The sequence below is a fragment of the Helianthus annuus genome, chromosome 2 (genome assembly GCF_002127325.2).
Source record: "Helianthus annuus cultivar XRQ/B chromosome 2, HanXRQr2.0-SUNRISE, whole genome shotgun sequence".
Classification (NCBI taxonomy): domain Eukaryota; kingdom Viridiplantae; phylum Streptophyta; class Magnoliopsida; order Asterales; family Asteraceae; genus Helianthus; species Helianthus annuus.
In genome coordinates, this window is record NC_035434.2 from 111,389,490 (window position 1) to 111,413,817 (window position 24,328).

At 35.4% G+C, this 24,328-nt stretch overlaps 1 protein-coding gene and 1 pseudogene across 4 annotated transcripts; one reads left to right on the forward strand and one right to left on the reverse strand.

Annotated features, from left to right (window-relative positions):
• Positions 1 to 679: 679 nt before the first annotated feature.
• Positions 680 to 12,256, forward strand: LOC110889712 (annotated as a pseudogene).
• Positions 12,257 to 14,880: 2,624 nt separating this feature from the next.
• LOC110915549 (O-fucosyltransferase 7) lies at positions 14,881 to 21,680 on the reverse strand. 4 transcript variants are annotated; one of them, XR_004881150.1, is made up of 13 exons: positions 21,373 to 21,680; positions 20,057 to 20,143; positions 19,407 to 19,509; positions 19,250 to 19,317; positions 19,074 to 19,162; positions 18,803 to 18,983; positions 18,277 to 18,405; positions 18,065 to 18,198; positions 17,763 to 17,976; positions 16,112 to 16,296; positions 15,780 to 15,875; positions 15,344 to 15,565; positions 14,881 to 15,084 (listed from the first exon to the last, which is right to left on the reverse strand). XR_004881150.1 is itself a non-coding variant. In XM_022160269.2 (12 exons), exons 1-12 carry the CDS (start codon positions 21,529 to 21,531, stop codon positions 15,406 to 15,408), a joined length of 1,605 nt encoding a protein of 534 aa, XP_022015961.1. In that variant the 5' UTR covers positions 21,532 to 21,680; the 3' UTR covers positions 15,153 to 15,405. The 4 variants fall into 4 exon arrangements, 3 of the variants coding, with proteins under 3 accessions (XP_022015961.1, XP_022015973.1, XP_022015965.1); XM_022160269.2 differs by lacking the exon at positions 14,881 to 15,084 and having other exon boundaries at positions 15,153 to 15,565; XM_022160281.2 differs by lacking the exon at positions 14,881 to 15,084 and having other exon boundaries at positions 15,153 to 15,565; positions 19,407 to 19,518.
• Positions 21,681 to 24,328: the final 2,648 nt, after the last annotated feature.

The window sequence follows — 24,328 nt, forward strand, 5'->3', positions numbered from 1 at the left end:
TTGTATGTATGTATGGTGTAAATATATATGAGTATTAACGATGCTAACCGGGTTGCCTTTGAGAATGAAATGAAATGCAGGTACATTATTGTTGACTCATTGAAGGTTAAACACTGAGATGAAATGCGTGAATTCAGAAAGATAACCGAATGGAATGTATATGAGGATAGAACGCTACGTGATCCTATAATTATGAATCTTAGATTATTTATAATGTCACCAAATACTAATGATGTGAATGTATGTGGTGAATGCAGGTTTTACAGAATCACGCATCATTATCACGAGGTGTAAGTAGTCGAAGATCGAGTCATAAGATAGATTATATGGGAATGTGTGATTATGTAATTTAGTAAACATAAGTTGTGTTTTATTTCATAAATGAGAACGAAGAATGTATTTATTGTAAAAGAGTTATTTTAAAATGGAATTTCAAGTATGTCAAAACGTTAATAAAGAAAGAAATTTTAAGGCCCGTATTTCCGCTGCGTCTTTATGGTTAAAACATGTTTGGGTCTTACAACTGGCAGGCCATGAAACTAGTTTAGTTATAAAAAATGTCTTATTATGTTATAGGTGTTAAAAAAAGGATATTTTAAAAATCTGGTATTAGACAGCCATTGTCCTATATATATGATATACAACCACACAAGATTTACCAAGAACACCATCAAACAAAATGTTGTTGACCTTGCAAGCTATTCTTTTTCCTTATCTTTCTTGCATTCTTGCTTTACTTCTTTTTAATACAATTTTTTCTTCTTCAAAATCCCGTAACAACCTACCACCATCTCCACCAAAGTTACCATTAATTGGAAACCTTCACCAACTAGGCTCAAGCCCCCACCGTGCCCTTCAGGCCATGGCTCAGTCCTATGGCCCACTCATGATGATTCATCTTGGTACAGTTCCGAAACTTGTAGCCTCCTCCGTTAATGCAGCTAAAGAGATCATGAAGACCCATGATTTAATATTTTCAAACAGACCGCAAAAAAAAATCCCTAATAAACTATTTTATGATGCAAAGACATTGCTTTTTCAATTATGGAGAGTATTGGAGGCAGGTGAAGAGCATAGCCGTACTCCATCTTTTAAGCAATAAAAGGGTGTATTCATATCAACATGTGCGAGATGAAGAGATGTCACTTATGATGGAAAAGATTCAAAGGGCCAATGGATCCGCTATTAATTTGAGCGAGTTCCTTATTTCACTTACAAATAATGTAGTTTGTAAGGTGGCCTTGGGAAGGACTTATGAAGATAGAGAGTTTAAGTACTTATTAGAAAGGACTATGGAGTTGTTGGGGAGTTTTAGTGTTGGGAGTTATATTTCATCGCTAAAGTGGGTGGATAGATTGAGTGGATTAGAGCGAAAAGCTGATAAAGTTGCTAATGAATTTGATGAGTTTCTTGAGAGTGTTATCGATGAACATGTAAACAATAAAGATGTCAAGGTCGAAGGCAAAGATCTTGTTGATATCTTGTTAGAATTTCAAAGAGAAGACGTGAAGGGTTTTCGTCTCCAAAGAGATATGATCAAGGCTATTATCATGGTTATATGTATTTCTGTTGGTTTCGAACGATATACACATATGCACATATGTGTGTCTGTGAATTATAAGCAGGGTTGTTATGATCAATTCATGACCATAAAAACATCTTTTATAATGAACCATTATGTGGTTAAACTTTTTCTCCAAACGTTCTTAACAGTCTCCATACTGTGTTAAAATCTTGAGGGTTCTGATAGTGTGTGTAGTTAATTGATACATGATTTCAGGCAGGACATATTTACTGGTGGAACTGACACTACGTTTACAAGCCTAGAATGGGCCATCGGCGAACTATTAACACACCCACGAGCAATGAAAGAATTGCAACAAGAGGCACTTGAAATATGTTGGGATTGATATCGTTTGTTTAGGGTTTTGAATTGGAAGAGAATGAGTAAAATTGAATAGAATTGGTAAATGTAAATGTTTGTACATCAAATACGTATATACATGAAGGTTTATGAAACATAATCGTCGCTATGTTGTCTACAATAATAATAACATGTTACATAATCTATAATAAAACTATGTATTATAACTAAACTAATATAGGATCTAGCTTATAATTCTTCTTCTAATACCCTCCCGTAAGCTAGATTGGACCAATATGCAGCAAATCCTTTATCCGTATGCAATCCTTTGGCTGCAAGGCTTTGTTAAGTGATGTGTGTAAAATGCAACATATAAAATACATCAATTGAGGCATAAAACTAACCCTTTTTTAGTATTAATGTTGGAAAAAGTGTGATTTTGTCTTCCTTTTGTATTTTCAGGACTAAATGAGCGTAAATGAATAAAAGGAACAAATATGCAGCAAAATCTAACCTAAATACAAGAAAAGGAATAAACGTGGCATGCCTGACCCCTCGACAGCATCTTCCCAAGCAAAAACAAAGAATAGAAGGCCGACCACCGCCCCGTGCCCAGCGGACACAGGGGCGTGGCCAAGTGTCTACAGAAAAGACAAAGTTGTAGAAGCTTCTATTCCTAGCACGGGGGCATGCCCAGCTCGACACGGGCCGTGGTCAACGCTAAGATTCGCAGAATCCAAGCAAATCTTGATAGTACAGATACGCTTCTGCACACGAGGCCATGCCCAGCGGACACGGGGGCGTGTGGAGCTAATACAGACAAATTGCAATTAATGAAGAAAGAGAAAGAGGATGGACATGGGGTCGTGCCCAATGGACACGGGGTCGTGTCCGGGCTTCTATGCAGGCTATAAATAGAGGTGCTTGGTTCACTTCAAAGGCATCCCTTGGCAAACCACCTCTCTCCCACTTCACCCACACTCCACCACCACTACAACCCACATCCACCACCATCATCCATCATCCATCTTAGAGTGTGTGTAGTAGTCTCGGGATCCAAGATTGATAGTAAGAGTTCTTGACAATTAAAGGCCATGTTTGCCTAAGTCTCTTACATCACTTGGTGAAGACAAGCATTTAGTGTAATACTTTTGATTTTTAATATTTTCGCAGTTTTTATTTGGTTTTGTATTAATGACTTTAATAACTAGTTTCTTATGTTGAAGGTGAAACTTCCTTATTATTTGTCCGTAGTGTCTTGGCATTATTTTACTATCTATATAAAATAAAAGATTTTCAACATTCATATCTCTACGGTCTATATAGAGATATGTTGGCTACCTGGTGATGGAATGGGTTTGGAATGGTGTTTAACATGTTTAAATGATTAACTTTATGAGTTTTTATGTGTTTAAATGTTTGGAATTGAATAACTACGAGAAGTTGATGTGTTGTAGGTTAAACACGAAGATTGGACGTGTTTCGAGGAAAATAATTGGAGTGGAATTGAAGATCTTGGGATATGGTATGATAGAGGGCTGAATTATGAAGATGTGGCCGCAAACGGGGAGGAAAACAGACTTTAAACGAAGAAGTTACGAAGAAAACAGTGTTATGAAGAATCTGTTAGCAGTAGGTTACGGCTTCAGCCTGTTCTGGTGTAAGCTACGGTGCTGGGTTACGAAAATTGAATAAAAATATGTTAAAACATAAGGGTTTCGATATATGATTAATTCTAACTGTGAGGCACGACTGAAGGGACGAATTTGAGGGTTTCACTTGAGTTTTTCCCACCATTCCACAGCATCTAATCATCATTCCATCATCAATCATACCTTCCAACATCAAGATTGAAGATCAATTCACAAGCATGAGCGGCTAATTCCTTCATGGTTTCCTCCGGATGGAGGATTTTCGTATGTTAGGTGACTTTATGTGTTTTTGACATTTATTAACTCGGTGATCTAAGCATTCGATGCTTTTCACCTATGATTTAATTGGTTGATTGTAAACTGTTGGGATTGAACCCTACCAGAGGAACAGATAATGTAAAGCCAAAACCTGGTCACAACAGTGGATTCACAATAAGCATATGTTTACACTAAGCTCTCCCCTTGACAGTGGTTATCTATCTGCTGATACACTCTAAACACTGCTCAGAAGAACAACTGATGAACCAAACACTGATGGAACAACTAAAGACTGCTAAAACGCAAACGCTGAGCTCTATCTACTGCTGTCTCTTAAGTACTGCTGAAGATCCAAGCACTGCTCATTCAAAGACTGATCACCTTTTGAAGAAAGCACTGATGTTCATGTAATCAGTGCTTAGGCTACAACAGTGGAACGTGAACAGTGTTAGACTTGTTTTGTATTGTACTATCAATCAGTTGTTAGACATCAGTAGTTTTGTATAGATCAGTGTCTATAGGTTGTTAGGCTGTTAGAAGTCACTATCATGGTGACGTCAGCTGAAGTACATCAGTAGTTTGGTTTGCCTATAAATATAACAGTACTCTGTACTGTTACATTTGATTTGTTTTGAGTGAGTTCTTCTCCTCAATTCAATCCTTTCATCCTGTGCAACCAACTCTGAAGTATCAGGCTGAGGGGGAGTTTAGTCTGTAAGCTTGCATTGTAATCTTTTTCTTTTAATGTAATCTTTCGACTCCATGAAAAAGCAATCGTTTATCAAACCATATTCTCCTTTGATTGTGTTTAACAAAGTTTGTATTCATTTCCGCTGCACTTTACATAATTCTATATTCTCTGAATGTTCATTTTGTACAAACAAACATAATCATGTCAGCCTTAGATCCTAACATAAACAATTACATTTTATTTAATCCTTAATCTTTAATCATTCAATTCCCGAGAGTTCTAGTAATCGGGATATATTTGAGGCAGGATTAGGGTTGGTAATTGTGATTGATATTCATTTGATAACCTCCCATTATGTATTGATCGGAGTACTTAGTCGTTGAATATCACAATCAATTGATTAGGTCAAACACTTATGTCTATGTGAGTGTTATGATAAAACACATAATCGAATCTGACTGGAAATCTGAATTCCGGAGGAACCATTGTTCTTCTTATTGATTAAAACCTCAATTTAATTCGTTTACTTTAGCAATTTCACAAATCCGCAATCAAGATTTACTTTTACGCAATAGATAAGCAACATTTAACATTTCGACACTTCCCACAATCCTCCCTTAGTTCGATACCCTACTTATTCTATACTAATAGTTTAAATAGGTTTTTTGCATGTCACTAACGACAGACATCACCTGGTCGGGGGTTAAGGGAATGGTTTGGTAAGGTTCTTGCCTTGTTCAGTGTATAGATCCTACAAGGACCTGGGTCAAGCTTACTAGGACCTCCTTCAATACCCACTGGTATTGGATGGCGGGGGTGCGAATGGCTTGATCCCTTGATATGTAAACTATTATTAATACATTAACCCGGCTACTTGGGATTGTATCCCTGCTGACTCAAACCACTGAGCCGATGGTAACGTCACCTTCAAAAGAGGGGCCTACCACATTACGCATTAATAACTTAATTAATTATCTTTCAATATTCCGACCCTTTAGGATTGTATCCTTGCTGACTCTAACTACTGGGTTGAAGGTAATGTCACCTTCAAAAGAGGGGCCTACTACTATAACTAAGATAATCTCTTAAAAAGTGCAAAAGTGCGGAAATCATCAAAGGTTACACTAAAGGCGAGTCGGATCCGAGTGATTCATCTTGTCTATCTGTTTTATTTTATTTTTATTTTCAACATTTTTTGTTTTTATTTTCATAACTTTTTCTAAACTTTTGATTTGATTAGACGTTGAGGATAAACCGGTATTAAAAGCTCTTGTGTCCTTGGACGACCTCGGTATCTTACCAACGCTATACTACGCTCACGATGGGTGCACTTGCCCATATGTGTGTTTAGTGTTAGTAAAATATCGTGTTTTATAAATTTAAAACTTGACAAAAGTTTTTAAAAGGGCTTAAAATATAACTAAAAATATATCACGCTACACACACATCAGTAAGTATATCTGCAACTTGTTCCTTCGTCGTGCAGAAGCGAATCTCTACTTCATCATTCTTGATCAGATCACGAATGAAATGATACCTTACTCGTATATGTTTGCTCTTCCCGTGGTAGACTGAATCCTTGGCTAGATAAATAGTTGATTTGTTATCACAGTAGATTGTTGGGAGACAATCCATGTTCATTTGAAGTTCATTCAGGATTCCCTTTAGCCATAGTGCCTGGCACCCGACTATAGATAGAGCACTATATTCAGCTTCGGTCGATGATAGTGCCACTACTTTTTGTTTCATCGACTACCATGCTTTAGCACCTGAACCTAGGTGAAACACATATCCAGATGTGCTTTTATTATCATCAATATTTCCTACATAATCACTATCGCTAAAACCTACTAGTTTCCCTTTACTTCCTTTCGAATACACTATTCTGATACGTGGTCGAAAACCGGTGATCGTTTGTGCTTAAGTTGATGTTTTTACATAGCTTTTAATCTTGAAAAGCCTACTTTTGATTGGATATGCGTTTCGCAGGTCTAGCGGGGTTTAAGGAGCTTTTACGGGCCACCGGGAGCGAACGGGATCAACTGGGGTGTGAAATGAACAAAACCGAGTTAATCAAGAAGTTTGGATGTGTTTTGGGGGGATGTTAATGGATTTATAATGAATATATTGGAAGATGGCATGATATAGGGTTGAATTACGAGTAGGTGGGCGAAAACAGTGAGTAAAACGGAGCTAAAACGAAGAAATTATGAAGAAAACAAAAGGTGAGGTTTATAGGCACCATCGGCGACGCCCAGGGGGGGCGTCGGCGACGCCCCTCAGAAGTGTCCGTTGGCAGATTTAGTCCGTAAACAGTCGTTTAAGCCGTCTGGTGATTTTTGCACTTCCACACACCGTCGCTGACGCCCAAGGTGGGCGTCGACGACGCCCCTCACTGCTTTGGTTCGCGAAAATTTAGTTTTGGGTTATTGGAGACGAGTTATAACATCAATTTTGACCAAGAAACGGGGGTTACACTTGTTTTTTAAGTTTGAAACTTGTTCTTGGAGCCTAATATCTTCACCATCATCGCTTCCAATCTATCTCTTAAACCTTCCATCATCCGAATCATTCGATACCAACATCCAATTCATCATCATCTCCATTTCTCAAACCCTAACCATTCCACCATCCATTCAACTCCACCATTATCAAACCCTCATCACCATTCCGTCATTCTCCAAACTTCAAGATGATCAAGATCAAGCTTCCAACATCTAGTGATCAAGTTCTTTCGATCATGCGCGGCTAATTTCTAGGAGGTTTCACCCCGGTGTAGACTTATGTAAGATTTAGGTTTTACTATGTGTTGATGTTTGGTTTGTGACAACTTGAATTGCATTTGAATCTTTAGACAATTGTCCTACGTTTGTATTGAATTTACGAATTGTCGAGTGAATGATTAAATTTGACTTTGTGAAATGAATACACGTATTTATGCCTTGTCTTTTGATAGGATTTGCTAGTCCAAGGTAACGAAGTGCATCGTGGTCCGTTGTCGATGACGTTGATAACGATTGGCACCTAAGCTTTGTGATTGTTAACCCGTTAATGAACTAATTTGAGTAAATCAAATTAAAACGCGTAGTAACCCTAAGTCTTGCATTTTTCAAAACCGGGAGTGAACCTTGTTATTCCATCTTGCTTTATTAATCAAGTTTCTTGCAATTGTTAATTTTTAGTAGTTAATCAATCCAATTAACTTTGCTAAGTTTATTCAACATCTTTTCAATCAAACAAAAACCACAAAAATAATCTAGCAAGCTTCATAAATTGTGACAACCATTAAAAATCAACCAAGTCCATTCACAAACCACATACTCTTCTTGGTTCGACCCCTTACTACCACTAGCTATTTTTTAAGGGTAATTTGGGTATATAAATATTATCTTTGACCGGAGCGCGACACTCCGATCATATTCCATGATTTAATGTTCCTTTTACATATCTTCGAATCCTTTTCCCAGCTTCCCAGTGACTTTTCTTTGGTCTTTCCATGAAATGACTTATCTTACTAACTGTGAACATAATATCCGGCCTGGTGTTTGTTAGATACATAATACATCCAACTAAGCTTCTATATAAATTCTGATCTACTTCATCTTCTGGATCTTCTTTTGACAACCGCAGTCTATATTCCATTGGAGTTGAGATGGCATTACAGTTTCCCATCTTAAACTTGTCTATCAGATTTCTTTCATATTTTTGTTGTGATAATGTAATGTTCCCATCATTATAATTAACTTCCATCCCTAGAAAATAATGCAAGGTTCCCAGATCCGTCATCTCAAGTTCTGTTTTCATTGAATCTTTCAACTGCTTGATCATGTCTAATGAATCACTAGCTATAATGAGATCATCCACGTACAAACAGATTATAATCTTTGTGTTTTTAAGATTTTTAATGAACAACATATGTTCATATACACATTTCTCGTAACCATGTGATTTGAAATACCCGTCTATTCTACTATATCATGCCCTTGGGGCCTGCTTTAAACCATATAATGCCGTTTTGAGATGACATATCTTATGTTCTTCTCCTTTTACGATATATCCTTCTAGGTGTTCTGTATATACTTGTTCATTTAATTTTCCGTTCAAGAAAGCCGTCTTCACATCCATTTGATGTAAGTGCCACCCGTAGTGAGCAGCCAGAGCTAATACAAGTCTAACGGTGTCGAATCTAATCACTGGAGCAAAGACATCTTGATAATCAATCCCATATTTTTGTTTGTACCCTTTTGCTACCAAACGTGCTTTATATTTGCTTATATTTCCATGTTCATCATACTTTGTTTTGAGTATCCACTTCACTCCAATATGCTTTTGACCTTTTGGAGGATCTACTAATTCCCAGGTTTCATTTTTTTGTATTGATTCAATTTCTCTGTCCATCGCTTCTCTCCACTTTGTGTCTTTGCATGCTTCACTATATGCAGTAGGGTCAGCATCGGCATAAAGAACAAAATTTGCAACATTGTTGTACATGGCTTGATTTCTTTCATATAGTTCATCAAGTTGTGCCTTTGTAAAAGCTTGTGACTCTTAATACACATCTGTAATACTTTTTGTCCTTATTTCCTCATTCTCCGATGAGGATGATGATTCTGCATCTCCTTGGTTATCGGTATTCATTTCTACTACTACATCACTTGATTGATTGTTTCCTTCAGATGTTGTTGTGTTGTTTTGATCAGCCATAGACCTCTCTTGAGTATCTTCGTTTGTGTCATTCAATTGAATATACGGTGCTTGTTCATATGCATTGTTTCCTTTCCACATTTGACTTTCATCAAACACAACATCTCTGCTGATAATGATTTTGTTTGTTACTGGATTATACAGCTTGTAAGCCTTGCTATTCTCACTATAGCCAACAAAAATGGTTATTTCTGTTTTGTCATCCAGCTTGATACGATGTTGTTTTGGGATGTGAGCATGCGCGATGCAACCGAACACTTTAAGGTGTCCTACACTTGGTTTCTTTCCACTCCATGCTTCTTCGGGTGTTATGTTTGGTACACTTTTGGTGATGGCTCGATTTAACAGAGAAGCTGCACATGCTACTGCCTCAACCCAGAAGGAATTTGATAGATTCTTCATCTTCAGCATACTCCTACTTAATTCCATGAGCGTTCTATTTTTTCGTTCGGCTAATCCATTTTGTTGGGGGGGGGCATAACTTGTGGTAAGTTGATGGTGAATCCCATTTTCTTTGAGAAAATCTTGAAACTCACGGCTGCAGTACTCACCCCCTCTATCTGTGCGTATGCTCTTTATCTTGTGATTAGTTTGCTTTTCAACAAATCTTTTGAAAGTTTTGAAATAACTCAAAGCCTCTGATTTGAACTTTAAGAAATGTACCCATGTTTTTCTTGAAAAATCATCTATGAATGTAATAAAATATCTACAACCTCCAATGGATAGAGTCCTCATAGAACCACAGACATCTGAATGAATGAGTTGTAGAGGTTTACTTGCATGCCACGTCGCCTGCTTTGGTAATGGTTTTCTAGCATGCTTGCCGAAAATGCATCCTTCACATACTTCTTGTTGTTGCTTAGGGATTTTAGGTAATCCTTTGACAATCTCGTTTCTTTCCATATCATACAGTGTGTCGAGGTTTAAGTGTCCATATCGACGATGCCATAATACAGATGAATCTTGTGTTATCATACTGCAAACTCGTGGCGTTATATCATGATTAAGATTTAGTGGAAACATCTTGTTTCTAGTCATTTTGACTGTGCCTATACATTCTCCCACTGGATCCTTAATTACACATTCTTGATTGCTGAATTTTCTCATACCCCTTTTGAACCAGTTGTCCAACGCTTAACAAATTATGTTTCAAGCCTTCTACATAAAACACATTAGGTACTCGTTTTTCAGATCCTCCAACCTTAATTGCAACGCCGCCAAACCCCAACACTTCGAGTCTTTTATTATCCCCTATTCGTACCTCTTTTCTTTCAGATTCGTTTAGAATGATAAACAAACTCTTATCTCCAGTCATGTGATTGCTACATCCACTGTCTAAATACCAGCAATCATTCTTTGTTACTTCTTCCACATTAAATATCATAAACATTATATCATCGTTCCTTTCATCTGCTTCGTCTTCATGCATGAGAGCATTTCCAGTTTTTTCACTTTCATCTTTTCTTTGACAGAATCATGTCGTATATCCCAGTTTTTGACAATTGTAGCACCATATTTGTCCATTGAACCTTCCTCTTCCTCTGCCTCGTCCTCTTCCTACGTTTTCTGATGTGGACTGTTTTGACCGCTCATAATTGTTACTTTGTACTTGAAAGGCTTGTTCCATCGGTGCATCATCGTATTGTTTCAGTCTTAATTCATGTGACTTAATTCATGTGACTGAAGAATACCAAGTAGTTCTTCGGTGGATATTGTGTTTAAATCCTTAGATTCTTCGATGGCAACAACTACTGATTCATATTTACGCGTCAAACTTCTGAGAATTTTTATACTATACGTTGTTCTGTTATGCTTTCTTCATTTAACCGTAATTGGTTTACTATAATCGTTGTTCTATTAATAAAATCTTCTATCGATGCATTCTCTTTCATTCTTAAGGCATCAAATTCACATCTTAGGGTTTGAAGTTTTACCATTTTCAATCTTTGTTCGCCTCTATATGCCTTGTGCAAGACATCCCATGCTTCTTTAGAGGTTTTGCATGTAGCGATTCGTTCGAAAACCATTTCATTAACCGCCTGAAAGATAATGTGCAGTGCCTTCTTGTCCCTCTTGATCTTTTCTTTATGAGCGTTTTGATCACTCTCTGATGCCCCAGACGCAAGTTCATTGTATCCTTCTTCCACAATTGTCCATAAATCTTGTGATTCCAACAAAACTTTCATTTGTATATGCTAGTGATAATAGTTTTGTCCCAGTAATTTTGGAATCTGGGTTTGAATGCCTCCATTTGTCGTCATGTTTGGTGCTTTCGGGATTGTTAGATTATAAGATTACTGAATAGATATAAAGAATTTGTAAACGTAGATCGTAGTGGCTCTGATACCACTTTGTTGGGATTGATATCGTCTGTTTAGGGTTTTGAATTGGAAGAGAATGAGTAAAATGTTCTTGAATAGAATTGGTAAATGTAATGTTTGTACATCAAATACATAGATACATGACGGTTTGTGAAACATAACCGTCGCTATCTATAATAATAATAATAATAATAACCCATTACATAATCTATAATAAAACTATGTATTATAACTAAACTAATATAGGATCTAGCTTATCATTCTTCTTCTAATAAAATTGGCCAAGCAAGATCACTGATCAATGAAGATGACCTGCACAAAATGCCTTACCTAAAAGTCGTCTTCAAAGAAACCTTACAACTTCACACCCCACTTCCACTTCTAATTCCTCGTGAATCGATTAAAGACATCAAACTAAACGGATAAGACATCCAATCGGGCACTCAAGTGTTAATTAATGCATGGGCAAAAGCAAGAGATCCTTCAATTTGGGAAGAACCCGAGGAGATACCGGAGAGGTTCTTGAAAAGTCATGTCGATTACGTACAAAGGGTTTCATTTCGAGTTGATACAATTTGGTGTTGGACGACGTGGGTGTCCTGGTATTCAATTTTCAATGGTTGTTAACGAGTTTGTTTTGGCTAATTTGGTGTATAAGTTTGATTTGGCGTCGGTAGGTGAAGAAGGTTTGGACATGAGTGAGACCAATGGCCTTACTGTTCACAAGAAGTGTCCCATACTGGTTTCCGCAACTCCATGTTCTTAAGTAATATTTCGTGTTTTATCTTGCTTGCTAAATTTTAAATAAAATTTGTGTTATATATTTAGTGAAGTTTCTTATCTTATGAATGTTCGTTTTTTTGGTACCTCAGATGTAAAATAGATCTAAAACAACTTTAGATATTATTATCCATAGATGTATGTTCCAATTTCGTCGGATGGATACTATAAAACCGGTTTGTGGTCGTCTACAAATTGGGGAGGGTCAAACAAACTTCAACTCAAACCCTACACCCGCAAACCCTCCACCTGTAGTCGTCTACCCTACCCTCCACCCACAAACCTCCATCCAACACAGCTGGGCTAAAGGGTACAAAACCGACCCGAGTAAGGAATATGTATTTAGATTGGACGATGAACCACATCCGTCATTTCATGACTTCGGACATAGTCGTCAAGATGGGAGGTCGGACAATCGTGATAGTAATCGCAGTCAGACAGTTGTAGTAGTAAATCGTAGTGTGTCATCTTTAGAGACCAACCTATTTGAATGGGATTAGATGTATTAGGACTTTTATGTGTTTAACTAAATTTGTGTAGTTGTTTAATTAGGTTTGTGTAATATTAAAATTAGGTGTGTAGTATTATAATTAGGTTTATGTAATAGTTTAATTAGGTTTATATAATTTTTTTGTAAATTGTATTATCACATATATTTTATGTATAATTTTATTAGGCTTAATTTTTTATTTATTTTTTTAAACATAAGAATTCCTTTTTTATTAAAAAACATAGAAGAATTGGCTTTTTTTTATTCAACCTAAACCCCACCAGAGGGGCCCACCATTCTCTCCTGGACGAGTCCGCTTGAGCGGACCAAACACCTACCAAACCACTCCACATCACCCCCTCCATCATCACCTCGTCCGCTTCACCTGGTCCGGACGCAGCGTTGAAGCTGCTCTAACATTTGGATAAAATGTTTTTAGAGAAGGAAATGGCTTTGTATTTAAACCAATAAGTTTAAATTATTTTTAACCTAACAACGATTATTCTGGTTAATAAAGCTAACTAGATTTTGCCCCGCTCGCGTTGCGGGGCACTAAACCGAATATTTCTCTCTCATAACATGTTCGTCTGTGTTTCGATTACTTGTACATACTACTCATAACACGATCTCAATAAAAATTACATTGAGTCAACCAATTAAATTAAAACACTCTCATACTTTTGCATAATAAAAACAAAAACGATAGAAAAACAAAAATTTTAAACTGGTGGAAAAATAAATATTACACCGAGTCAAACACTTAAAACAAAGCACTACTATAGTTTTGTCAAAAACAAAAAAAAAAAAAAAAAAAAAAAAAAAAAAAAACTAAAGCGATCGCATGACTGTAATTTTACACTGGGGTCCAAATCGTAATTTGACTGGGAAAGAAAAGGAAAACGATGGCAAAAATGTAAATTTAGATTGAGGGCAAAATTGTAATTTGGCTAGGTGGGGAAAAACAAAACTAATGGCAAAACTGTAAATTTCTACAGATCAAAATCGTAATTTTGAATCGAGGGCAAAATGGTAATTTTTAGTTTGGGGCAAAAGCATAATTTTATTTTGAACTGGGGGTAAAAAGTAATTTTGAACTGATAGCAAAATTGTAATTTTAAAGCAAGGATAAAATCGTAAATTTGGGCCAATGAGGGAGTGTCATGCAGCTTCCTGACACTATTCCCCAATCTTGTGTCTGTAGTTATACACTGGGGGCAAAATCGTAATTTTACTGGGAAAGCAAACAAAAGCGATGACAAAAATGTAAATTTAAATTGAGGGAAAAATAGTAATTTAGCTGGGAGGCACAAAACAAAACTAATAGCGAAACTGTAACTTTAAACGGGGATAAAAAGCATAATTTTATTTTGAACTGGAGGTAAAAACGTAATTTTAAACTGATGACAAAATCGTTATTTTAAAACGGGGACAAAATCGTAATTTGATTTGGCCTAAATTAGGTGAATCAATTAAGTAATAAAATAATGTAATAATCAAAAGTATATATTATATTATAATAATAATAATTGGGTACTGTTCATCACAAGTATGTTTTAATATATATAATAATAATGGGTGTGGTGCTCGTCCCCGGGACGGTGAGCCGCGTCGAGGGCCGGCTACACTTGTGTTGCATCGCGTCGTCTTCATCCCCCCAAGCCGTGCCCAACGTCCCGCAGTTCTTTATCCAACACACACACATACAAATATACATACATACATACATACATACATAGGGGAAGATTCATTTGACAAGAAAATTTAACTCGGAATAAAAAAAACAAAGGATAATTTTGTAAAACATTAAATAGTTTTTTTCACTTATCTTATTTATTATCATTTTTAACTAATTAATTAGTCATAAATACTATTATCATCCACACTAACTTTTTTTTGCCTACACACATCAAAAGTTAACCTACATATTTCGAAATTCATCATACACGTTGAAATTTATCCTACACAACTCGTAATTTATCCTACACTTTAAATTCTTTTATTTTATTTTATTTTTATTTTTTTTTGAAAAATATACATTTTGAAGATAAGTTACAAATTATTAATGACCTATGTAGATTTACCAATGTACCCTTATACTAACATTAAATACTTATATTAAATGAAGTAAAATAAAGCATTTTTATTGGTTGAAAATTCTTCTTACAAAAAATTTCTTCTCATTTGAACTCTCCACTACATATGAATATATAAAGGGGCTCATCCCCACACCATAGACCCATCCATTTAGGCTCATCCCCCACACCTGACGTGGACGCACGTGGCAGATCATCCTCACGGGACTACCGTCCTCCACACCCGTTATCCTAACCATCCAATTAATGTTTAAAATCATTTATTTTAGATGTACAATCATTAATAAACATGTAGAGAATAAGAAAGATGTAACATCTAAACTAAACTTTCTATTTCTCTATTTTATTGCTGTGAACAAGAACAGATTGAATACACAAAATACTACTACTACTCTTTAAAGAACTAACTCTATAAAGTATATCCCACCAAAATCAAATGCTATTAAACCAGATCTTTCATCTAAAACCTATCTATCTTCCCAGATAATACCTGGAAACGCGGTCGCCATGTCAGCAGCTTCTGCGTGCTTCAGAACAAGCCGTTTACGGGATCTATCTGATGACAGCGGTGGTGCTATTTTCATTCTCTGTTGATTCCTTTTGACATAAGCAATCGGGCAACGGGTTCACGTAAAATGCTTCTTCTGAACGGAACCTGTCGGTTCCTTTTGTCCCCGTGATTGGGCCCTTTCTCTTCCTTGGTGAACCTTGCCTGCAACCACCGCACCAAAACTCATTTATCTCAACAAGTTTACAGGTTCTAAATATAAGTTGTAAATGTGTTAACAGGTCATAAACAGGTTCTAAATACGGGTTGACGGGTCATAAATAGTTCAACTGAATGGGTTAGATAGGTGGACCCGAATACGACCTTAAACTGAATCACATAATCAACAACGATTATCAACAAGAGACAAGAAGCATACCGTCTTTTGTGCATTTCAATTATCCGACTTGAAAGCTTCTTGCCTTCTTTCATTGTGCCATTAGCGATTTTGTCAAAAATTCGAACAAGGAGTTTTCTGTTGAACGTAAGGGAAAGAAAATATAAATATCACTAGATCATATAAATAAGTAACGAGTAAAGACCAATAAAGATTTCACAAGTCAAATACCCAAAATATCCGCAAATGACAGCAAAACAACGATATATGGAATCAGGTCAAATACATCAATATTTTAAAAATAAACCAAATTATTGGTTTTTCGTTAAATATTAACCATAACTGTTTAAAAAATGGAAATAAAAGTTACTTGCCTGTCAGGAGAAATAGTTTTTCGGTGTCCCAAAAAGCGTCTATGGCCCTCGACAGCCCTTGCCATATTCCCAGAATACGAAGGGATAAAAATGTCACTTTCCACAGATACAATGTAGTCTAACGCAGCCATTTGAGATGCATGGTTGATGAAAGGATCAAGTTCTTCAACTGTCGCCAATTTTTCCTTAGAAAATAAAGCAAAAGATTTTTTATGCCATACATAATTTGAGGGCTAAATTGCACTTTTCGTCTTTTATGTTTCAATGTTTCGACAGGCGTTGTCCTTTAACTTTAAAAATTACACTGTATGTCCTTTATGTTTGCAATCATTAACGGGCCGTGTCCTTTCAACTAAACCCAGTTAACTTTCTATGTTAAAACCCCTCACGTGCACATCACATGGGTGTATTCTAGTCTTTTTACCTCCTAAAATCTGCAATAAGAGGGTATCCTCTCCCTCGATTCACAAAATTTAGGGGGTAAAAGGACGAGAATACCCTCACGTGATGTGTACTTGAGGGGTTTTAACATAAAAAGTTAACTGAGTTTAGTTGAAAGGACACGGCCGGTCAATGATTGCAAACATAAAGGACATACAGTGTAATTTTTAAAGCAGCGCTTGTCGGAACATTGAAACATAAAGGACGAAAAGTGCAATTTAGCCTAATTAGAGACAGTAAATAAGATCCTAATATGGTCATTTTGTGTTTTCATCTTGTGGGTCCCATCACATCGAATCACAAGAATACCTAAATGTGATTGCAAGTATGATTTACTTAAATAGATGCACCAAAATCTCTTCCCTGAGTTCAAGATTCAAACTTTTAACAAGAATACCACTATCTTTATGGAAAGAAAGAAATCAAAGTCAAAGAAAGAAGTCAATTCAGTGACTGGATCCTAATTTGGTCATTTAAAGCTTTCATTTTGTGGGTCCCGTCACATCGATTCGAAAGAAGCGTAAATGTTACTGCAAGTCTAGTTTACTTAAAAGTTCTGGATTTGTCTACACATTAAGGGGCAAACTAAATAATTAGAATTTAGAGTTAATTGCCTGGATGGTCCTTGTGGTTTCACGTTTTTTCACGTTTAGTCCCCACCTTCTAAAAATAGCAGGTATGCTCCCTATGGTTAGTTATTTTGTTACTCGGATAGTCCCCTGAGTAGATGTCAGTTAGTTTGGAAATAGCAGGTATGCTCCCTATGGTTTGTCATTTTGTTACTCGGATAGTCCCCTAAGTAAATGTCAGGGGACTATCCGAGTAACAAAATGACAAACCATAGGGAGCATATCTGCTATTTCCAAAAAGTGGGGACTAAACGTGAAATCACGGGGACCATCCGGGCAATTAACTCTAAAATTTAATAAGATTCACCACAATCTCTTTAATTTCAAGACTCGAACTTTTAACACTATCTTCAAATAGCAAGAGAAGAAAACGAGTCAAAATCAACTCAATGACTAGTTCCTAATTTGGTCATTTCACGTTTTCGTTTGGTGGGCCCCATCTCATCGAGTGGCAATAATTGAAAATGTGATTACAAGTCTATTAGATGCACCACAACCTTTTTTTTAATTTCAAAGTTTTCAAGCAGAATATCACTATCTTTTAAATAGTAAGATAAAGAAAGAAGTCAAAAGATACACACCTTTTTCATTAAAATGGGGAAAATCGAGGTGATATCAGCCATACGGGAATCTCCACCGTATATTTCACCAGCAGCAATATATATAGGAGTTGTAGGTGGAAATCCAAGTGCCCGAAGGAATATTCCAACTTCTTTTGGAGTTAATGGACAATACCCTTTTGCTCTTTGTTCAGTGGAATCAATATCTTTCACTTTCCAATAAGACGTATTTTCTCTTTAAAAAAACAAAATAAACATGAGCATAATAAAGATTAATTATTATATTTAATGCTAAAAGCATTCATTGTGATAATATATGTTACCTAATAGCCGTAAGTTCATTAGCTTCTTCAATGGACAAATCATGTGTGCATCCACTAAAAGCAAGCATGTCTTTTTCATACCTCAAATGCAAAGCAATGTAAGGACCATACGACCTCATTCGGTCCACTAACAACTGTAAAGAAATTAATTAATCAAAAATTCAAAATATACTAAAACATGCCCGTAATTTAATTTAAATTAAATAATATACTTTTCCCATTGCTTCTATACGAGGGGAGAAACGGAGGGCTTCATAACATGCACGACAACGTAATTTCTGAATATCAGGAGGAAGGTTATTGTTGGCTAATCTTGAATCCGATTTTGCTGCACGAATAACCTATAAAGAGGGATTAAAAGATTAGTTTAGTGGTTTCTTACATTCATTTTGAATCTGAAAAGAAATATATTCAATTTTGGGTGAGAAGTCAATAACTACAAGAAACACAATAACCGTTACATATTGGAAAAAAGGTTGAATACTTGAATGTTGTAAAAAAATTTGAACAATCATGAATTTGGGAAATATAGATTCGACACTCAAAAAACGAAATATGACAATTATTTTTCTGCATCGTCATGAGTGATTTACAATCGTCTGTTTCAAAACATATCATCCGTCTTGCAAAAATTAAAATAGAAATTAAATATACTAAAATTCAGCAAATTTGGACAAAACAAAATTACATTTAAATTTTTGCAAGAATTATTAGTCGCAATAAATCGAATAGGTTTACCTGATAATCATCCCACAAGCTTGCAATCTCTTGCTCATAGTAATCAATACCTGACCAGCTTCTAAAGTGCTTAACAGCTCTCGTAGCGGTCATTAGTTCTTTCGGAAGTTTTCTGATTATTTTTACATCATTAGCCAATGCGGTAATGAAATAATCTTCATCGAATACATCAGAGAAGTTGCTGCATTTCAAATAAACTTAAACCTTTTTTAAGTATTCAAAACCAAAAAACTTAAATAATCCTTTTTTTCATAATTTTGAGAAACGGAACCTTGTATCTTGCCAAAACGACCGTTTATCGAGCTCTGGCACTACCAGAGTAGCATTTATAATACGAGCAACAGCTACCATATCACATATCTGTAAAAAAAATATAATAATAAAATAAGCCGGATTTTTTTTTTAACATGGAAAATAATATCCAAAATAAATTATTGCTTAATGTACCCCGGCACGCATTTGATTGAGGCCACCGTTTGTATGAACAAGCAAGTAACCTCGAGATTCTTGTGGAGCTGAGGTCACAAATATATATAAAAAAAAAAGTTGATTATTATGATTTTTTTTAATAATTATCTATAGGAAAGATTAAAGAGGTGCTAACCTAAATAGGATGAAGTTGGGTCAACACAAGGGGTAAAGTCGCGGTTGGGTGGAGGCTTCCACAATTTGTTGGATTCCAACGAGCGGTTAGGAGCACCATCCAACTGTCAAGTCTAAAAGAGTGAAAACATGAAAGATGCATGACTACATTTGTATCAATACAAGTACACACTACACTTTGCTAATTCTTAAGATCGAAAGACTTTTACAAAATGCAAAATGGAAACAACTTTTTTAGAACGGCAAAATGCAAACAAATAGCAACGCTCTATCACCTCGTCCTTAATTTGGTTACTAGACTTTAAAAATCATTACTAAAACCATTAACCAACCGAATAGTAATACCACCATTATATAGACCACTCAAAATATAACTTTTATCAAAATACCAACAAGATTTGAAAACCGAGTGATCAAATTAGAAACGAACCATAAATGTGAAGTTATGCCGTTGTACATTGAAAATTTGCCCTTCCAAAACTGTTCTTTCTCGCAAAATATAGTGTTTTTTTCTGACATTTTTGCAACAATGATACCCTTTTTAAATGGTAGATGAAAGATTGATCGGATTTGTAGGCTAAATTTAAATGGTAAAATTAATGAGAAAATGGAAGTTGTAGAAATATTGAGTGAATAGTGAATTGCATTAACCTTGAGAGCAGGGAGAGGAGCTTTTGACAAATGGGGTTGAATCCAGCTTCGCTCTCTGCTCAACTTTTGGTATTGAATTTCGTGTTGCTACAAAATTAAATTACTCAACGTCAGTGAAAATCTCGGTTAAACTCGAGCGGAGCTCACAGACAAAAAGAAAAGCATTCTGTATCTAATTTCATATTGCCACAAACCAATCAGACATTTTTACTTTGACATCTAAAACTAACAATCACATGCTCAATTCAAACTGCAAAAAGAACCCACAAATTAAATTGAACTTTTCAATTCGCATATTAATTACACAAGTTCCCAAAACCGAAACAAAAAAGTTCCATTTAAACTAACATATGCTTAGCAGAGAGAATCAACTAAAAACGCATAAATCGTTGTAATAAAGCTAGCAACTTTTATAGTGACTAAGGTTTTAAGCAACAAAGCTTTGCAAGCATGACTCCTTCAACCTTGGTTTAAAAAAGAGAAACCTCATCAAATAGTTCCCAAAAAAATCCCAAAACTTTTTTGTGAAATAAATCTTTTAATATCGATTTAGACATCAGACAAACGATCACATTTCAAGAACAATAAACTAGCCTAACAAATTAGATTTTTTTTTTTTTGAACGGCCAACGAATCCTCCAAATGGGCTACTGGCGAAATTCACCACATCGGGATACACTCGTCTCCGAACTGGGGAAAACCCTCACCTAGGACAGAAGCCCGTGAACACTCGCCCAAAGGCACGACAGTGCGGTGAGGTAAAACCCATTCAGTTCAAGGATCAAACTAGCGATCGCCTCCTACTCGCCTAGTCTCCCATTAAAGAAGAAAAAATCAACCAGTATTGGTGATGGTTCCATCTGAAATTTGAGAAATAATCACAAAAAAAAATCAACAAACAAAACAAAATTCACAAAACCCCTAAAAATTCCCATCCAGAGTAACAAATGCTTCACATATAGAATCAACCAAAAACCCATAAATAAATCTTTATAATAAAGTTACTGTCAACAATGATCTGCCCAAATTAGCAACTTTTACAATGACTAAACTTTTAAACAGCAATCTTGGTTTAAAAAAGAGGAACCATAATCAAATGTTACCCAAAAAAATCAAAAAACTTTTAGCAAAACAAATCTTTAATATTAGCTTAAACAACAAACAAACAATAACATTTCAAGAACAGTAAATCAATCTAACAAATTAGGATTTAAAAAAAAAAAAAAAACACTTAAACCCTAGTTACACCAATCAAGAATCAATACCTATATTAAAAAAAATAATAATAATAAATAAAAACAGTTAAAGATGATCACCGTAGGGAGCTTATAAGGATCAGGAAGCATGGAAACACGTGAAGGAGGGAAGAAGAGATGCAAATGAGCAGAAAACAAAGCCACCAAAGAGATCAAAGCTATGGCGCACGTTAGCACTCGCCTTAAGAACCCTAACTTCCTCCATCTTTTCTTTTGCATATTTGTAAAAAATCTTGATTCTTTACCGGTAACAATGGCAAACCCAGTTGTAGTTTACACACACACCGTTTTTGTCGATCAAGATCTTCAAAAGGAATGATTTTTGCCTTTGGGGGTGGGTTTGTTTCTCTCTCTGTGTATCTATAGGTTGTATGTATTGTGTATAAGTTGGTTTTTCTTTATTAACTAGTTGATGCCCCGCCCGCGTTGCGGGACGATGACCGAATAATTCTCAATCAATTAAAAAAACACTATTATAGTTTTGTTAGGAAAAAAAACTAAAACGATGACAAGACCGTAGTTATGAGCTCAGGGCAAAACTGTAGTTTGTCAGGATTAATGAGCGAGTGTTAGGCAGCTCCTTGACATGGAAAAAAATTAAATCCAGTCAACCAATTAAAAAAACACTTTTATAGTTTTGCTAAAAAAACTAAAACGATAGCAATACTGTAATTTAAAGTGAGGGCAAAGTTGTATTTATTGAGTTGGGTAAAATCGTAATTTGCCAAAAGTTAAAGTGATGGCAATACTATAAATTTGAACCGGAGACAAAATCGTAATATAACTATGCACTAAGGATAAAATCGTAATTTTAAGCTGGGGACAAAACTATATTTTTAATTTGAACTCGGGCAAAATCAAAATTTTGAAATGATGGCAAAATCGTAATTTGAATTGGGGGGGCAAAAGCATACTTTTATTTTGAACCAATCAAAAACATAATTTTAAACTTAAGGCGAAATCATAATTTTTGAAAGGGGCGAAAATGCAAAATCGTAATTTTTAGTTTGGGCAAAAGCAAAAATTTATTTTGAACCGGGGCCAAAATTGTAGTTGTAATCTGGGGAAAAAATTATAATTTTGAACCGAGGGCAAAAGCGTAATTTTAAGCGGGGGACAAAAACGTAACATTATTTTGAAGTGGGGGCGAAAACATATTTTTATTTTAAATTGAGTACGAAATCGTAATTTTAAAGCGAATATAAAATAATAAAACCGGTGGTCCAATAAGGGAGTGTCACACAGCTGTGTGGCACTATTCCCCTCATTTCCTTTTGTATATGTCGAGAATGAGAATGCTTTTATTGATGATTTCTATAGGTTGTATGTATTGTGTATAAGTTGGTTTTTCTTTAATGCTTTTATTGATGATTTCTAATATTGTTTCTGGGTCTTTTAGACTGGGCTTTTTCTTGTTTTTTTTTTTCAGGAATGGAATTTGTACATTTAAACTAGTGTTATGCGTGGCCGTGTTGGGGAGCGTTAGTGTTGGGGGGCGTTAAACTAAATATTTTTTAGTCTAATAATATCTAAAATCATGTTACTTATAACACGATCTAAAAAAAAGATATATCGATTCAACCAATTAAATCAAAACACTACCATAGTTTTGACAAAAAAAAAAACTAAAACGATGGCAACCATGTAATTTAGAGCTGGGGGCAAAACAATAATTTGTTAGGACCAATTAGCGAGTGTTAGGCAGCTGTTTGGCACGAAAAAAAACTACACTGACTCAACGGAGTAAAATAAAACACTACCATAGTTTTGTCAAAAAAAAAAAAAAAAAACGATAGCAAGATTGCAATTTTGAACTGGGGTAAGATCGTAATTTTGAAATGGAGGCAAAATCATATTTTGAACTAAGGGCAAAACCATATTTTTATTTTGATGGGGAAAATCGTAATTTTTAACTGAGGGCAAAATCGTAATTTTACGCTGCGGAGCAAAATTTTATTTTGAACCGGAGCGAAATCATAATTTTAAACTCAGGGTAAAATCATGATATGGCAGGACCATAGCGGGGGAAAAAGCCATAATTTTATTTTGAACTGTGGGCAAAATCATAATTTTTAATTGAGAGCAAAATTGTAATTTTAAGTAGGGACAAAATCAAAATATTATTTTTAACTGGGGTCAAAATCGTAATTATAACTATTATATACTAAATTAAAAAAAAGAAAAAAAAAGAAAAAGCTGCTTATTGATTGCCGCCATCAATTGCCAATAAGAAAACATAACTATTCCCCTCTGGGGGAATGTAGATGTAGTTAATTAATAGGAAGGAGAAAATATCTTGAATTATTGACTTGCTGAGGATTTAATTTCATTTTTTGGAATTTTGTTGCCTTTGTCGTTTTTGATAATAATAATAATAATAATAATAATAATAATAATAATAATAATAATAATAATAAAAACATAGAAAATATCATAAAAAATGTTGGACATAATTAATAATTTTATTTTTGGTATTTTTCTATTTCAGTGTAATCTAAAGAATTTTACACGATTATGAGTTTATCCTTACTAAGATCATACGTAATGATCATGTGGTTTGCAAACATTCCATTCAAAAAAACAAACCCTAGTTCTCCGAAAACTTAGGAGGCGACAAAGGCGAACAGGCTTTCGATTTCTTTATGGCGGGCAGGGAGAGGTTCAAGATCAATACATGGTATGATGTTCCTTCGAAGAAGGGAAGGAGACCAGGACAAGATGATGGTTCGAAGAATAATGGTGTTGCGGTAACAAAGTTTTTTGTGTCCAATCTTCCGGGGTGTTGTGCTTCGTCGAATCTTTATGCAATTCTCAAAGGATTTGGAGACATTAATGGCACGTATATAGCGAGAAAATACGATAAACTTGGTAAAAGGTTTGGTTTCGTTTCTTTTAGGAATGTTAAAGATCCGTTGGGTCTAGAGAAGGAATTAAAAGATGTCTGGATAGGTTCGTATAAGTTGTTTATTGTGCTTGCTCGGTTTGTGGATGGGGAGAAGGTTTCATGGAAGGAGGA

Coding starts and splice junctions, on each gene's coding strand:
- LOC110915549 (XM_022160269.2), bottom strand. CDS start 21,531: ATGCAAAAGAAAAGATGGAGGAAGTTAGGGTTCTTAAGGCGAGTGCTA. Junction 20,144..21,372: donor ATCCTTATAAGCTCCCTACG/GTGATCATCTTT, acceptor TTAATTTTGTAG/CAACACGAAATTCAATACCA. Junction 15,566..15,779: donor ATTGAAATGCACAAAAGACG/GTATGCTTCTTG, acceptor CGGTGGTTGCAG/GCAAGGTTCACCAAGGAAGA.